The sequence below is a fragment of the Lampetra planeri genome, chromosome 13, assembly GCF_965212315.1.
Source record: "Lampetra planeri chromosome 13, kcLamPlan1.2.h2, whole genome shotgun sequence".
Taxonomy (NCBI): domain Eukaryota; kingdom Metazoa; phylum Chordata; class Hyperoartia; order Petromyzontiformes; family Petromyzontidae; genus Lampetra; species Lampetra planeri.
The window spans coordinates 34,734-52,050 of NC_136119.1; the positions used below are offsets into that span (position 1 = coordinate 34,734).

Sequence of the window (17,317 nt, forward strand, 5' to 3'; positions counted from 1 at the left end):
GGTTTTGGCTATGCTAGTGGTTTTCCGTTCGTTCACCCAGGCCGTGTGGGCCTTGCTTTCAATCTGGCGTAGGGAGGCAGTCTCGGGGTCCAACATCATTCCTACTATTCTCACTATTTCAGGTCTCAATAATTGGAAGAACATCACTTTTAAAACTGTCTTATCTCCCTGGGCATTGTCCCCGTCCCCTGCGTAATATGCTTTCTTAAGGCGTAGGAGATAATCTCGTGGGTCTTCGTCTACACGCTGGGTCATCAACTTTGCCGCGTTCAATCCTTCGGAGAGTGTGGAGTATTCCCCAAATCTCTTAACTACTGCTCGGCTCAATTGTTTAAAGTCACTCTTCACCCTATTTGGCAGGGAGGCTACCCATGGTCTGGCGGGTTCATGTAGGCTCCTTGATAATAAACATGCCTTTTCTGCTGATTTACCCAGACCCCGGATCTTAGCCTCTTGTTCTACGGTAGCTATGTGAGTGTGTATGTCCCTGTTCTTGTTATGTGGATCGAAATAGGGAATTCTCACGAGTGCTTTGTCCATTAGTTTTAGTGTCTTACTGTTAAAAGTGTGTTGTTCGTCATCAGTGGTGTCGGTTCCTGAGGAGTGCTCACTTGAGCTACCCTTGTCTCTACTATCACTGTTGTCATGTTTCCCGTGTCTGTGTCGTGATCTCCCTCTGTCCGAGGATTCGTATCTGTCCCGTTGCTTGTGTCTCTTGTTTTCCTTACGTGGGTCTTGTGATTCGTGCTTGTGGGTTGGTGTGCGTGATCTCCTTGAGCGGTGTCTATGTGGTGAGTGTTTTTGTCCTTGACCTTCATGCTGCCTACTACGTGTGTGGTGCCTGCTAGGTGAGGTGTTGTATTTATGTTTGTCTCGTGCTTCATGGTTATCGGGATTCCTGTCTCTGTCATCTGTGGTGCGGGTGGTTTTGCGTGGGTGATTTTTACGGGTCATGCGTCCCTCTGGTGAGCTGTGTCTGTTATCCGTGTCGTGTTGGTCGTGTTTGTGCGAGGTGCGTTTCTCTGGTGAGCTGTCTCTGTCATCTGCATCATGTCGGTCATACTTGCGTAGCGTGCGTCTGCCTGGTGTGCTGTTTATGTCATGTTTCCCGTCTTGCACCAGCTCCGCCCTTTTCCGCCCTATCATTACAGTGTATCCTGATGACTTAGGGTTAATTATTTGTCTCTCTCTATCGTTGGGGTGGTCGGCCTCATGTTTTCCCGTTTGTATTATTATTTCCTCTTCTCTCTCCTCGATTTGCGAGGGTGTTACTTCATCAAAATTGCTTTGCACAGTAGCCATACTCATTGTGGGATCTGGCCCTGGGCTACGTCCACGTGGCTCGGAGTGTGGTAAATTGTTACTCCCGTATGTGTTCTGTGTATCAGCGTCTGGGTGTTTCACTGGTGCATTTAGTGCGGATTCTTTCTCTCTCACGAGGGCGTGCAGACGCTCTACCTGCTCCATTAAGGACAGTTTCTCTTGTCTTTCCCTTTCAAATTTTTCCTCATTCCATAATCTTTCTCTGTCTGTCTGTGCGAGGAGGTACGAGTCTACCCTCGCTATTTCTGCAATTTTTACGTCACGTTTGGCTTTGCCACATTTCATCACGTCCTTAAGTAGTTTCCTTCTATGGGCTTTAACGTCTTCTGTATGGCACCCCTCCCATATATCTCTCTGCTCCGTCTGCTGGCTAGCAGTCCGTCCAGTACGTTTTAACACAAATTCCCGATATTGTTTTTCCATAGATTCCATCTCCTCCTCAGAGGTCCACTCTGTATCAGTGTTATGCGTTGGTGTGTCAAACTCAGAATGCTGTGGATCCTGTGCCATCTCTATTACGTAGTGTGGTTAATAGACTTAAGAGTGTATCTTAATTCTAACATCTCATGTGCGGCGTGAGTTACTCTAGAATTCCCCTTCAGAGCACATATAAACAATTGTATCACAGGTTGCGTCAGTTCAACTCGAGCAAATAATCTCAGCCCAGCTGTCTTTGTTATACTCTGCTACTCTGGTATTTAACCTTAGAGGGCGTTTTTTTGTTTTACGCCCGTTTACAATCACAAGGCAACGTTAGTTCACAACACTTTGATTAACACAACAGTGATTCGTTCCTGAATTCATGCATAAACTGTCTGCGAGAAATCCCGGGCGACGCCCCCATTATGTTGTATATGTTGGTTATGAAAATTTGTTATGTTGTATGCGTGCGTGGGTGAAATTATTATGTTGTATATGTGGGTTATGAATATTCAGTGAAAATAATAATAATCAAATGAAATTTGGCCAAATGTGTAATTATCCGGAAATATGTTAATTTGTGTAATTATGCAAATTTAATTATGCCAATTCGAGAGGTAATCGTAGTAATTATGCGAGTGGGTGTAATTATGATAATGCAAGTCGTTATGATAACCAGACCCCGCCTCGGTGACGAGGGTGGGTTATCGATCGGAATAAGGCAATTAATCGTATGCAGTTATGCAGGTGTGGTGTAAGTATGCAAGATTAACTTAGATTAACTCGGCATCGTTGTCTAGGTTCGTCTCATTCTCGCTTATATTTTAGGTCCCCGGTTCACCCCGTTATCGCTTTAACATTTACTGAGTATGTATTAGTGTGTTTATTAAGGTCACCAAGTTCAGATCTCAACGCAGAAGCAGATCTTATGCATATATTTCAGGAAAGAATCACACAACCACTTCTGTATTAATCAATGTATTACTAATTCAACCTCAACTATGATATAGTATGCGAACTCTCAATCCCGGAACGTCAACACGGCATCAATACAGTATCATCAATGATTGTCTGATTTCACTTTGACAACGGCACAGGTATCCCGCATAACGCGATGGTTGTTAGTGAGAGAGAGTCGTTAAAACATGCAAATGCTATGCTAAGAAAAACCTTAACGTTAATGAATGATTACTCAATATTGTTCACGCAGTACCGTACTCCTTATTGATAGGATGCGAGTACGTGCGGCGATTATGACTGAAAGATACTTGATAGATTATACGGCGATAAAAAAACACAATCAAAAACAGTTATTATTCTTAAAGGCACCAATCTCAACAGATACATCGGCAGGTTATCTGACAACAGAATGGCTCGGAGTAAGGGCCTGCGACGGTGCTCCTTTTCCGAAGATCGTTATCTTATACTAAGTTTACTAATTGGGGACCAGATCACCTGATAAGGATCTGGTGGGCCACCACTCCCCACGTGAGCGTGGCTTGGCGGAAGGAGGTGCCAAGAATCAATTCGTATTGATGGATCTGTTGGGAATTTATGCGATTAAGAGTACAGCCCACTAAGTATTAAAGATAAAAATTACGAACACTCTTATAAACGACGGATGGCCATCACTCGGTCTCGAGTGTTTTTGAGTGGTAAGAGTTGTCTTGAATAGTCAGTGTTCGGAGTCGGTTCTTTATGTCAAACAGACGCCTGGTGGTCGTGTGGTGAAGGGGCGGTGCGCGTCATACGTATCAGTCGCTCCCCTGTCGCCGTGGTGAATTGGTTGGATGCCTGTTGATACGCTGTCGTAGTTCGGAACCCGGTCGGTAGGTGGCGCCCACAGCTCGCTCGCAGCGTGCAATGTTGGGTCGTCAACCAGGGGAAGCACAGAGCCTCGTCGCCAAACCGCGACCGTCGGCGGCAGCAGAGACCTCCGACTCGGCAGAGGTTGGCCCACGCAGGCCGAGTTGAGCTGTCAAGCGGGTCTTGCCCGCCTGCAGAGGAGATGGGGAGCCGCTTGAGTCGAGCCCTGAGAGCCGGCTGAACTCGGCTGAGTCCCAGACGAGCTGAAGAGTCGAGCCGACCCGTTGGTCGCAGCTCGCTCCTGAGTCGACCCTCCCGGTCGAACTGAAGATGAGTCGAGCCGACCCGCTGGTCGCAGCTCGCTCCTGAGTCGACCCTCTCGGTCGAGCTGGTTATGAGCCGAGCCGACCCGCTGGTCGCAGCTCGCTCCTGAGTCGACCCTCCCGGTCGAACTCCTGAGCCGACCCGCTGGTCGAACTCCTGAGCCGACCCGCTGGTCGAACTTCTGAGCCGACCCTGTTGGTCGAACTCCTGAGCCGACCCTGTTGGTCGAACTCCTGAGCCGACCCACTGGTCGAACTCGGCTGATGAGTTGACCCTCCTGGTCGAACTGGTTTCCAATGCTCAGGGTCCTTTCTTTTATGCCGAAAAATCCCTTTAGACCCTGCCCACAAGGCGGGGTTTCTTTTGATTTACTGTGTCAGGATCTGTCCGTGTGTAGGTGTGTCCATGTGTGTGTCCGTACGTCCGTGTGTCCTTGTGTGCATCACCCACGGTATATTCCGTTGTCATATTCCCTCCATAAAATCCACGAGCAAACAATCAGGTGTTACAAATTGCCTCGAGGTCGTCTCTCTGTCTGGGTGCGATATTATCTCTTGTTTGGCCTTCTTCATGAACCAAAACACAGACGTTACAAATCGTCTCATAGGCACCTTTGTCCGTGTTGCACCACCTGGAGGGAGGGGCACACTCCCTCCGACCCTCACTGACGCACAAAGAAATGGGAAAAAGTTTAACATTTGTCCCTTACCATTTCACAGTTATGATTCTGTATGTAACCTAAGGTCTGTCATTTCCCATCGTGGTGCTTGACTCAAGTGGAGGTGTTTCCCCGAGCGTATACACTCCTATCCCGCGCTGCGGGGATACAAAGACGGCCGGGATCTCCCTTTCTCTCCGACCCTGGGTTTAACATCGCTCTTTTATTATGTATTTTATATTCGACCTGGTGGTGATTCATCCCGTTATGCTTCGGGTCGAGTTGTATATAAAGTATTAAAGTATGGAAATAACATTTCATATCAACAACTTTAGCCTACCCTGTTGTTAAATTCCGACTTTAACGTGACTTTAATAGCAATACAGAATAATTGAGCTTTTTGACTTAACTAGGCGAACACGAACTTCTGGTGACCCCCGCAGCCTCGCTGTTCAGCTGAGCCTGCAGCCTTGAGAGAGGCACAACACCCTTATTCTCGTCTCACTGTGGTCATCCAACCTTCTGCGCTGGGAGTGTGATTAATTTCAGGACACAGGCCCCCTCCCCTGTGTACACAGCCTTGAGCTGGGTTTATCTTGGCTCCCTCAGCTGCAGGAGAACAAGGCGTATTTCTCCTCCCTGTGTGCACGTGTTCCAATTAGCTCGAAATCCCTAAACACACAATCAGTGATGACCCCCGGCCTTCTGTGGCCGTGATCTAGACAAAGGCGCCTCTGCTTCCTTCCATTGCCTTCGAGTCGACACTGCCCCATTATTCGCCCATGTGCTGAGGTCATAGATGGTTGGGCTTTTTGCCTTAACTCTGTCTGGCTGACTCTCCCACTGTCTCTGCCGCCTGCACGGTGACGTGTGCCCATTTATCAGGCCTTATCTTTCCTTGAAGCAAGGTTGCAATTCTGCCATCCTAGCCCTCCTTCAGTTCATTACTCAACAACACCTGGTGTTTTGCAGCCTGCTGCTTCTTGGTGTGTTTTCATTCATTATATCTCAATGATGGAAGAAGGCTAGGATACAACAAACTGACCTTCAATTTGTTCTAATTCACTGCTCTGATACTTTATTATTTTCTGCTTTCGGTCGCTGGGGTGCAAATAAATTGGATTGCAATACAATATCTGGAAAATCACCGAGAAATGTCTATTTAACCAAAATGTAGAAGCATAAATTAGACTTATCTTAGGAAAAATATAGACCCCAAATCAAATTTGTTGCTGCGTAGAATTATTTATTAGATTCATTTTAAATAAAGAAACGTGAAACTTAAAGCGAATTTGCAACAAATAATAATTCTGCTCTACCATAATGACGGGGGTGCGGCATGTGGAGTGACGTCACGCGCGGGACACAAACTCCCTAATTAATAATCATGAGCGGATGACGTCACTGATGTGGACCACGCCACCCACCCCCTCATTAATAATCAAGAGTGGATGATGTCATTCCACATGGAGTTCCCCCCCCTGATCAATAATCATGAGCGGATTCCGTCACTCCACATGGAGCTCCCCCCCTTCATCAATAATCATGGCATGATGACGTCACTCATGTGGACCCTGGCCCCACCCCCTCATTAATAATCATGAGCGGGTCTTTATTTTCGATTGAATATTTCAGATTAACTGCAATACACCCGTCCTTGGACGGGCTATAGGCTACTTTTATAATAATTTAGAAGCAAAAATTAGACTTACCTTTTGTTTCAAGTGCTGAAGAAATAAATAAAGACACCAAATACACTTTGTTGCTGCGTAGAAATATTGATTTGATTACATTTCAATAAAGAAACGTCAAATTTAAAGTTAATTTGCGTAAAACAAATTATTTCCAATCAACCTGCGGGAATGTAAAAATCCACCCGCTCATGATTATGAATGAGGGGGGGGTTTCTCTTTTGCAGTGACGTCACGTACGGATTTAGCACTGCTGCGTATATTTATGTTTTACTTTCTGTAAAGAAACGTCATATTTGAAGCAACTTTGCGAAAAAACTATCTTTCCACTCGGCCTTCCGCGTGAGTGTAAAAATCCACCCGCTCATGAGTATTTTATTATTAATGACGGGGGAGGGGGTATGTGGAGTGACGTCACGTGCATTACACACATTTCTGGGCTATTATAGTAGTAACGCCATCAGCGGGAATTGTAACGTCCACTGTGAAGCGTCACTTTCATGTAAATTGCATCATCAGAATCGCTGATTTAGATCTCTGTGTCGCGAGAAGAAAGCTCAAAGTGGTCCATGGGCGACCGGGATTTTGCTTCGGTGGCCATTGGACTTTCGAACTCTCTGTCAAAGTTGGTCAGGGAGTCTAGTTCAGTTTGGGCCTTCAGGTCCCCCCTAAAAATATTTATCTTTTAAGAAAGCATCTCGAATTTTAACTTAGCCACTTCTTACCCCCCCCCCCCAATGTAAGGCACCTTGATGTTTTATGCATGGGGTCAGTAAAAGAGAAGAAGCAGAAAGAGAAGTGTTGTGAGCTGCGGTCCTGAGTGAATGTGTGTACAGGTGAGCGTGTAGCTCGGTGAGTGAGCGTGTGGGTGATTTGCCACAGTGTAATGGTTAGCACACTGGATTTGCGATGATCCTAAGGTCACCAGTTTGTTTCTATGGCAGTTGAAACAACGGTGCAAGTCCCTCGAATTCCCCCTCCCCTACTGCCTCTGCCCAGCCAGTAATGTAAATGTTGTACAGCACAGTCCAAGGGCAGACTGCGTGTGGTGGGTAAAGTTTGGGTGCGCCCATCTCTTCATACCAATAACCCGACTGGAAACGATAACCACTCCCTGACTTTCAGAACTAATACTTGATTGATAATTGGTTTTTTACCCTTCTATCTGGCAACAAAACTGACACCTTTTTTGTTGCCAGATAGAAGGGTAAAAAACCAATTTTCATATTTTTACTGGCAAATGAGGTTCCCATAGCGGTACTTGATTTTGAAAATGGTTGCAGGCTTATTGGTTACTGTTTAACAACCCTACCATGTACACTGGTACTCAGAGTGCTGGGAGTTCACTGAATGCATGTACTGTATGAACTCTTCTCTTGGTCTGGCTGGGACTGTAGGGTCCAGATGAAGTGGACGTGCTGCTTGGTGTTGAGCGGAAGCAGCTGGCAGAGTTGGAGAGTGTCCTAGCAGAAACGCTGCTGCGCGCTGAAGCCTTACAGCAAGTATGTCAGCGCATCAAGCAGTACAGCGTAGCACACTGCAACACTGGTTTAGTATTAATAGAGTGCCCCCTTCACACCGGGGTGACTCAGAGCGCTTTACAAGCAGTAAGCAACTTGCATCATATCTATGGGACCTTTTTGCCCAGTATCAAAAATAATGAAAAATAATCATAGGTTTTACCCTTTCTGGCAATACACCAGGAGGTTTTTAGATATTCCAACACCAAATAGATACCTTTTGCAAGGGATCAAGTCTATATTAACCACAAATACTTGTGGCAAAACATGCAAACAAACATGCTCTGATAATATATTCTTTGTCCTTGAAACTGATTGGCCTTGTCTAAGCAGTTTTAGACCAGAGAACACCAAAAGGTACACATTACAAGGACAATGCAAGTATCAGAACACGTATATCTCTGGTCGAGCATTAATATCTACAGGACATTTTTGCCAGGATCAACAATGATGAAACATAATAATAGGTTTTACCCTTTCTGGCAATAAAACAGATGTTAAGATATTCAAACATCAAATAGATAGATACCTTTTGGAAGGCACAAGTCCTTTTTTTTATCAATTTGCATCACACCTCAGCAAATTGAAAAAGGCATCACCAGCAGCAGCTGTCCCCGTGTGGCACAAGAGGACTCCGCACCGACCAGCAAGAAGATATTAGTCTGCCGGTAGAGGGCGATGTTCCTATGGGTATCTCAATTGAGTAATTTGTGGGTCATTTCCCAAATTTGAACCATGACTTGCCAGCACACAATGACCTCATTTCAAATTGTTTCAGGGGATATTTAACGTCCACTGTGAAGCAGATAGCGTATACAGTCTATTTTCCTATAACGTGGTAGTTGCGTTCCTGCAGAACACCGTGTTATGGAAAAATGGCATTATAATAGATAATATAACATAGGATAAAGCACAGTCAGCGATAACACGTGAGATGCGTACGCAGGCCGAACAAACACTGAGGTGCGTGGATAGCATCTAGAAGCATCCAGCAGCATTCCGCCTTGTGCGATAATGCTTCGCCGAGGTAGCTGTACAACCACTTATTCCTACTCGTGCAAAGTAGTTCCATTCACTCAATCGCGTTATCTCCAATTCGCTTCCGCATTGTAAAAATGTGTTCCCTAATATATTCATTGCATTACATAAAATTCGCGTTATGAAAACTATGCGTTATCGGAGATCAGACTATTTATATGATTAATAAACTCAAATGAGTAACCAGGGCGGCCTGCCAGATTCAAACCGCAAACCTTTTGAAACAAGCAGCGGACACGCTCCTGTTGGGCCATGTCACCACCCCGTTGTGTTCATGCACACAACTCACTCGTCTTATACATGCACTGCTCTTGTTGAGGAAAAGCCTAGTTACTGCTGCCTGAATGGATTGCCAGATATTCCATGGTGTTTTTTTGCAATTGAGCACAGAACTTTGCATTCCTTCCAGTCGTAATTTTTTTAAATTCGTTTAACAGTTTTAACTAACATCAAAACTAGTAAGAAAAGTGTTATTTTAAAAAGTAATTGGGCTCGGGCAGGATATAATCCTGACGAGAAGGGGTAGTGAGCGATGGTTAAGAATCACAATGGAGTTGCACTGAAGGAATGGAATGCGATCAAGGAGATGGAGTGATATAATCAGTTCGCGTGCTGCTGCTGGATGGATTCCTGCATCGCAGGATCCTGAGAGGTGGCAGTGGCATGGGGAGGTATTCATCTGGCAGTGGATTGGGCATGGCTGATAATGGTGATGAGCAGGTTTACTAAGATAGTACCTATTCGACTTGAGGGCACTACATTATTTGTAAATGTATATATTGCATGTTTGCACCTCCAATTAGCACGGTTGGCTACGTACGGTGCGAAAGAAGTTAGACATACATATGGACATTGCATTTATAACTACAGTGTTAATCTTTGAACTTGTTTTTCTCTCCATGCAGAACTTGGCCCTTTGCCGTAAGCGGTTGCTGGCGTGCATCTCTGAGAGGTCTTGTGTGCTAGACTTGATCGGTCACGCAACACCCAGTCGTCTAAGTCATACGACTCCTTCTGCCAAATGGAGCCCAGATCCTATTGGCCCACTGTCCCCAGGTATACACGTGGTATGGAACATGCAGATGTTTATGCACAAGTCGTAATAATAATTTGCTTTAGAGTAGCTTTCTTTATGCCGGGGTGTCTCACAGCTTTTAATACGTGAGAAGCACCTTACATCTCATCTCAAATACTTTAAGGGTACCCCCAGTGACAGCAGTCTCTGGAGCACAAGGTGACTCAGCACCTCGCCTGCAAGAAGGCATTTGTATTGTCAGTCGGGGAGATTCTTGATATGTGTTTTCCAATGGAGTAATTAACTCCGTAATTTTGGGAATTTATAAATATATGTTTTACTATGATGCCAGCGCACATGGCCTACTCATTTCGAGTTACATTAGATGATTTTTAACGTCCACTGTAAATTAATCAGATGGTGTGTGGTAATATACCATGAAGGCACACCGCAGTATCAACCAGGGTGGCCTGCTAGGTTCAAACCATGAACCTCTGCAACAAGCACCAAACGTCCTGCTGGGCCATGTCACTACCAAATAGTACAGTACCATGTATTGGGAGTAATAATGTTACAGGACACACATGCCATGCCATAATGTCATACGTCAAGAGTACTTACAACATCGCACAGTGATTCAAGGGAGTACACAGTCCTGTGAGTCCAAAGAGTTGAGCGAGACCGGAGCCATATAATACAGCACAATATGACCAATAAGGGCCAATTACTTCTACATATATATAATTTACATTTGTATATCCGTTCATTTATCTATCATGCTCTTGAACTCCCAAACGCTGTGTGGGAGAACAAAATCCATAAAATATAAACAATTTCCCTTGCCGAGGACATTCCCAGGAAATTGTATAAAAGGTCTGTGAAGATGCATTATAAATGAATGTGACATTCCTTTATTATTGTTAACAAATGTGCTGAAACAGGTAAAACATGTATTAGTCAATGCCTGTGTCCTCTCCATTTGCGCTTAGGTTGAGTTGGGATTGTCCAGATTTGGCATGGAAATTCGTCAGCGCTTCTTCCACCACACACGCCATGGTTCTGGTTATGGCTGTGATTATAATATGGTTGTGGTTAGAATATGGTTATGGTCGTGATTATAATGTGCTCATTATTGTGGTTATAATGTGGTAGTTGTGGTTATGGTTGTGCTTAAAATATGTTTACGTTTTTGGTTATGTGTTTGTGGTTATAATTTAGTTATGGTTGTGTTTTGAATAAGCTTATGGTTGTGGATGGCATGTGTCTGGTTGTGATTATTTAACGTGGTGATGGTTATAATGTGATGGTTGTGTTTATAATTTGTTAGTGATTATAATGTGGTTATTATGGTTGTGGTTAAAATGTAGTTTTGGTTGGGATTATATGCTCCTATTGTTGTTAGAATATGATTATGGTTTTGGTTAGGTTATCATGGTTGTGGTTATAATGTGGTTGTGGTTATTGTTATTTGGGTTGTGGTTATGTTGTGGATATTTTGTTCTGGATATATTGTAGTTCTGGTGGTAATGTGGTAGTTATAGTTATACTTATGTGGTGGTTATGTTTTGATTTTGGTAATGTAACTGTTGTTGTAATGTTGAAGTTATGTGGTTGTGCTTAGAAAGTTGTGGTTATGTTGTGGTCTCAATGGGGTTATAATGTGTTGTGGTTATAATGTGCCTGGTGTGGTTGTGCTTAAATTGTGGTTGTGGTTATATTTTGGCTGCTGTGGTTGTGATTCTGTGGTGGTTATGCTTGTGGTTGCAATGTGGTTATAGTTTTTAAGATGCAGGTTGTGGATATAGTTGTGGTTATATTGCAGCTATTGTGGTTATGTCTCTGTAGTTGTGGTTGATGGTTGTAGTTATAGTGTGGCTTTATTTGTGGTTGTAAAATAGTTGTACAACTGTTACTATTAACAATATTTGTTTTAATATGGTGTTGATGTTGATATATTATTGTTGTTGATGTTGATATGAACAGTATTACTGTTGATAATGTCACAACATTGTTGATGTTGTTATGATATTGTTGTTGATTTAGAATTGACTAGTGAGTGTCATCAAGGAATCCATATAATTTGCAGTCACTTAAGTAATATCCTGCACAAATGTGTGGTAAGTGCTAGTACATAATAAATACATACAGGCAGACCTCGCTTGTCGTTGAACATGCGTTCCTGAAGAAGTGAGCACTCATCAAATAAGCGGTAAATGGGGTCATAATACCATTCTATATATGCAGATGCGTTCCCGACAGCGTTATTTCTTTTGTATGAGTAATATAAGAATAATTTATTATAACATCAGTAAGTATGATGTACTGTACTCATGAGTGCATTCTACTGCACCCCTACAAGGCAGCGGTGAAAGGCGAGGTTGTTGGAGCTGCTGCTGCACTCCCAATCGCGGTCATTCTCAGTGAGGTTTATTTTAGGTGGAGCCTGAGAGACTTTATCCTGTTTTTGTGAGTTCTCATCTCACTAACATTGACATTTAAAAAATAAAAATAGATTTTAAAAAATGTAATTGTGACTACAAATCGTGATAAAACTAAGCTCAACTATTTTTTATTTTACCAGGCAAGGCCCACTGAGCTATATATCTCTTTTTCAGAAGCGACCTAGCCACAAATTGTAGCCTAATGAAGTGGCTTATCACGTGGAATTTGTAGCAGCCAATCGAATCTCTGGGGGTGGGGTCTGGTTGGCTGAGAGCCATGCATCAGAGAATGATGGGGGTGGGTACATTTCCTCGGCCAGCACTGCTGCGTATACTCACAAAAATTTGTAGGTGCTTTACAGTATAGATGTTTTTATCTTACATTTTTTCGTAAACATTTTCTCCAGGACAAGGAGTGCTATAAAGAATCAGCATTCTACGGGGTCGCACTAGTGAGGTTTCCCTGTTAGTACATTTGGTTATTGTGACATTTTGTATTATACACAAAGGCACTATGGGTATGCTGTGTAAACCCAGCAAGGACCTGGGTTTGATTCCCAACTTTGATGCCTTTATGTGTGAAGTTATGATCAACCCCGGTCCTGTGTGGGGTTTCTCCAGGTTATCTGGTTTCATCCCATAAGCTAACAAAGCAATGTAAGAAGGGGTGTTAACTAAACATCCCAATGCTGAATTATTACCTGAAAATTAGTCAATTGGGATTATACATAGCAACATTACCCCCGACTCCACAGTCTTGATCGGACCATCCAGACAAAGTATCTTGAGACTGACTGAGGCTACGCTGGGTAAGCAAACAATAATAATACAATACCACAATATAAATTATGTTCTCTGCATAATCTCCGAAATGCACCTGTGGATAAAATCCCTGTGCCCACGTATGTCAGAGTGCACCCACGTGCTGGAAGAAGCTGCACAAGGTCAGAAGGAGGTGATGGCAATCCGCTCTGAGATTAGTCACGTGATCAAGAAGGTGGCTCACCTGCAGAGCAGAGCACGCCAGCGTGTGACACAAGGTTTGGGCCAGAAGCTAGTGGAGACCAACTGCCTCGCGGTAATCAGCGCAGCACATACCACACACAGAAACGTGCACAGCTCTCACACAGATCGTCATAATGACAATGATATGTCTTTGCCCTTCTTTTTGGGGTTGCCACAGTGACTCGGAGATGTTATTTTCCTCGCCTGGTATGCAGGAGGTCGTGGGTTCGATCCCGACCCTGCCGCCTGTATATTTGGAGTTTGCATGTTCTCTCTCCCTGTGGTCGCATGGATTTTCTCTGAGTCCTGTTTTTTCTTCCACATTTAGAATTAACATCACGCGTTTAGAGTATTTCACTGCTATTAATTTCTGCATGATAAGCCACTTCGTTAAGCTATAATTTGTGGCCAGGTCGCTTCTGGAAATGAGCTATATAGCTCAGTGTGCCTTACCTGGTAAAAGAAAAATAGTTTAGTGTTAGCATCTCATAGTTCTTTACACACAAAATAAGCAAATTGCATCTCATCTGGTCTCAAATATTGAAAGAGCTCCCCCAGTGGCAGCTGTCCCTGAGGCACAAGGTGACTCAGAATCTGGCCCTGTTGTAAGGCATTCTTGCGCTAGTGGGAGTGATATTGCTATACCTTATCCCAGTTGAATAATTTTTGGATCATTTTTCGAATTGGACAAAATCGGACCTTGACGCTGGCACACAATGGCCTCTTTTCAAATGACGTCATGAAATCTTTAACGTTCGTTGTGAAGCAAACTGCATAGTATGAATAATTCACACCAAAGAAATAACCAGGATTCGTTGACCACGCGGAACGCACACACCTCTCAAGTGGATGGTAACTTACACTCTGTTAGTAGCTTGAATCCAGTTGTGCATTAAAAACATTGCAAAAAAGTAGAAATCATGAAACAATGATGGATGTCTTGTTTTTTCCAGCGAGCGCTGCAAGTGAGCGCAGGCCACACACGCATGGCAATCCACCAAGCACAGAGGTGGCATGCGGCGATCTCAACAGCACAGGGGTACATAGAGTCTTTGTTGTGTAGAATGGTTGACGGAGCCTATTATTATGTAGGGGTGTGGTGCGGCTGAAATCGCTGCCAGGAATGCTCCAAATATGTGTAGTTAAATATTTATTGCATGATTAATAACATCTTTCCAATGATTACTAAGTTTGTACCCATCATCACGGTTGAAATTATGTCTGTATTTGCATATTTGGATGGCCTCGTCTACAAACCTTTGATGGTAGCCAGGATGCTTGCAGAGCACCTTAGTCTCAGAAAAGACAATGTATATACAAATACTGTGTTCTTGGAATTTCTCTCACTTGATACAGCTATCGTGCTGTGACGGCTCCACGTGAAGACGGAAGCTTGTGTTGCCTCCGAAACGTCGTGATTTTACTTTTATTAATTTAAATTTTTTACCTACGTGACTTTACCGAAAAAAACCTAAGAATATGAATCCTTGCAGTCAAGAAAGCTTCAAATCTAGAATCTATGTGGTGAGTCTACGGGTCTCTGTGGTGAGTCTATGTGTTTGTGTGATGAGCCCATAGACCTCTGCGAGTCTTACTCTGCGAGTCCGTGGGTGTGTTTGAGTCTGTGGTTCTGTGTGATGAGTCTATGCGCCTTTGTGTAAGTCTATGGGTCTCTGTGTAAGTCTATGGGTCTCTGTGTGGTGATTATATGGGTCTCTGTGTGGGTACGATTGAGTCTATGGGTATCTGTCTGGTGAGTCTATGTGTCTCTCTGTGGTGAGTCTATGTCTCTGTTTGGTGAGTCTATAGGGCTCTGTGCGAGTCTGTGGATCTGTTTGAGTCTGTGGTTCTCTGTCTATGGTTCTCTGTGCAAGTCTGAGGGTCTGTGCGTGGTGAGTGTATAGGTCTATGTGTGATGACCCTATGGGTCTCTATGTGATGGATATATGTGGTGCACATATCCTGGCAAAAGTGCCGTGGTGTCGTCACCACCACTTAGTGGAGAATGCTCCTCCCCCTGCTCCTGCTTGTTGTTGTGCTCGGGAAGGAGAGACAAAACTAGACTAAAATCCCAACGATTTTCATTTTACCAAGTAAGGTCCACTGAGCTAAACATCTCATTTTATTACACGCTTTTATTTAACTGACTCTGTTGTTGTCGTATCCTCAAATCTTGTAACTCAATTTTAACCCACTTCCCAATGTGGTATCGACTGCAAACTTGGTATACTTATGTCATACTGATGACAAAACTAGATTATATAAAAAAAAGTATTTTTAAACATTCATTTTTATATGTTATGATTCGGCTTGGGTCTAATTGTCCACGCTCAACTGACGTTGGCTGTAAAAAACCACGGTCCCTTAAGTTATGGCAAGCCTCGGGGCAACTTCCTGGAGTCGTGGAGTTCTGCCATTACTCGTACGGTACATTTCATTAAAGCGAGTTTTTAAAAGAAGTACTTTTAAATATTACTTATTCAGAAGCGACTTGGCACCAATGATAGCTCAACGAAGTGGTTCATCATCACGTGTAAATTACAGCAGCCAAATACTTTAAACGAATATTCATATTCTTGGTTCTTTCGGTAAAGTCAAGTAAATAGAAAACCAAAACATAAAAATATATATTTATAAAATAAATATAATATATTGCTTTTATTATTTTCAATATATCTTATTTTGTATTTTTATTAAAAAATATATTTAAAACAAATATTTTTTTTTCTATTTACGTGACTTTACCAAAAGAACCAAGAATATGAATTCCTGCAGTCAAGTCAAAACTTTAAACGAATGTTTCTAAATGTGGAGGGAAGAGGACCCGGAGGACCCGGATAAAAATCCACGCGACCACGGGGAGAGACAGAGACACGCAAACTCCAAATATACAGCAGGCATCAAGGTCGGGATCGAACCCAAACTCCTGTATACCAGGCGAGGAAGTTAGGGGGGAAAGCAGAGACAGCGAGAGGGGGGAGAATTAGTCAAACTCACACTCAATATTACTCACTAACCATGATACACTTACCATGATACCATCATACTCACGCATTCACCATCATACTCACACACAAGCCCACACACATCAACAGTCGCCATTCACCATTACGTGGTGGTGACGTCACCACAATAACTCAGATGCCATGGTTTGACGGCTGTGCCAGGCTAAGTGCAGGAGGAGGTCATGGGCCAGACTCAGGTACCATGGGTTGACTGCAAGAGGAGGGCTAGACCCTGGTGCTATGGGTTAACTCGTGTGCCACCACCTGCACAACCACCACAATAACAACCACACAATTATAATCACAACAATAACCACGACCAACAACTATAACCACAACTATAATTTAACCACAACTATAATGTAACCACAACTATAATTCCCATCAGCCACACGGCCGTCTGGGAGTGCCTCTCAGCAGCAGCAGCAGCAGGGCCGAGCTCTGCTTGAAGCTGCGCCGTGAACTCCGCAGAACGTGACGGCTGTGGGCCAGGCGCCTCCTCTGTCTCCTCCCACCGCCGCCGCCACTGCTGATGTGGACACACCGCGCGAGGTTCTCACCTTCAGGCTGAGTCGACGTAGAGGAGGCCCAGCGAGCTGCCGCTTCAGAAGCTTTCGCGAGCCACTGACGGTGGCCGTGAGCGGGAATTCAAATCAGCCGCTCGCCACCCACAATCCACAGCGCGCGCCGCCTCCATTCGGCCAAGGCCTAAGCGGAAGTAGCAGCGGGGGGAGGGGAGTGGGACATGGGGGGTGAGGGGACGGGTCGCGAGGGGGAGGGGTATGGGCAGGGCTTGCCAGGAAGGGGGGTGGGGTCGCGACGGCGGGACAGGGGGGGCATGGGGGGCAAAAGGGGGTTCACGATGGTGGGGAGGGCGGGGGCATGGGGGGAGTCGCGAGTGGGGGGCATGGGGGGTCACGAGGGGGGCAGGAGCGGGCATGGGTCACGAGGCTGGGCATGGTGTTAGTCACCAGGGGGGGCTGGGGGGGGGGCAAGGGGGTCGTGAGGGGGAGGGTAGGGGGGCATGGGGTTTGAGGGGGGGCACAGGGGGCCGCGAGGGGGAGGGCGGGG

At 44.5% G+C, this 17,317-nt stretch overlaps 1 protein-coding gene across 2 annotated transcripts in view; it reads left to right on the forward strand.

Moving 5' to 3' along the window:
• LOC144721845 (tektin-like protein 1) overlaps positions 1-15,846 on the forward strand; it is a 37,275-nt gene extending 21,429 nt beyond the window's left edge. The window contains exons 4-7 of one of the 2 annotated variants that reach the window (XM_078599755.1): positions 7,620-7,724; positions 9,686-9,836; positions 13,148-13,314; positions 14,195-15,846. In XM_078599755.1, the coding sequence (XP_078455881.1) occupies positions 7,620-7,724; positions 9,686-9,836; positions 13,148-13,314; positions 14,195-14,350 (579 nt within the window). In that variant the 3' untranslated portion in view covers positions 14,351-15,846. Of the gene's footprint in view, positions 1-7,619; positions 7,725-9,685; positions 9,837-13,147 lie in introns of both variants that reach the window. The other variant, XM_078599756.1, reaches the window with a different exon arrangement.
• The last annotated feature ends 1,471 nt before the right edge of the window (positions 15,847-17,317 follow it).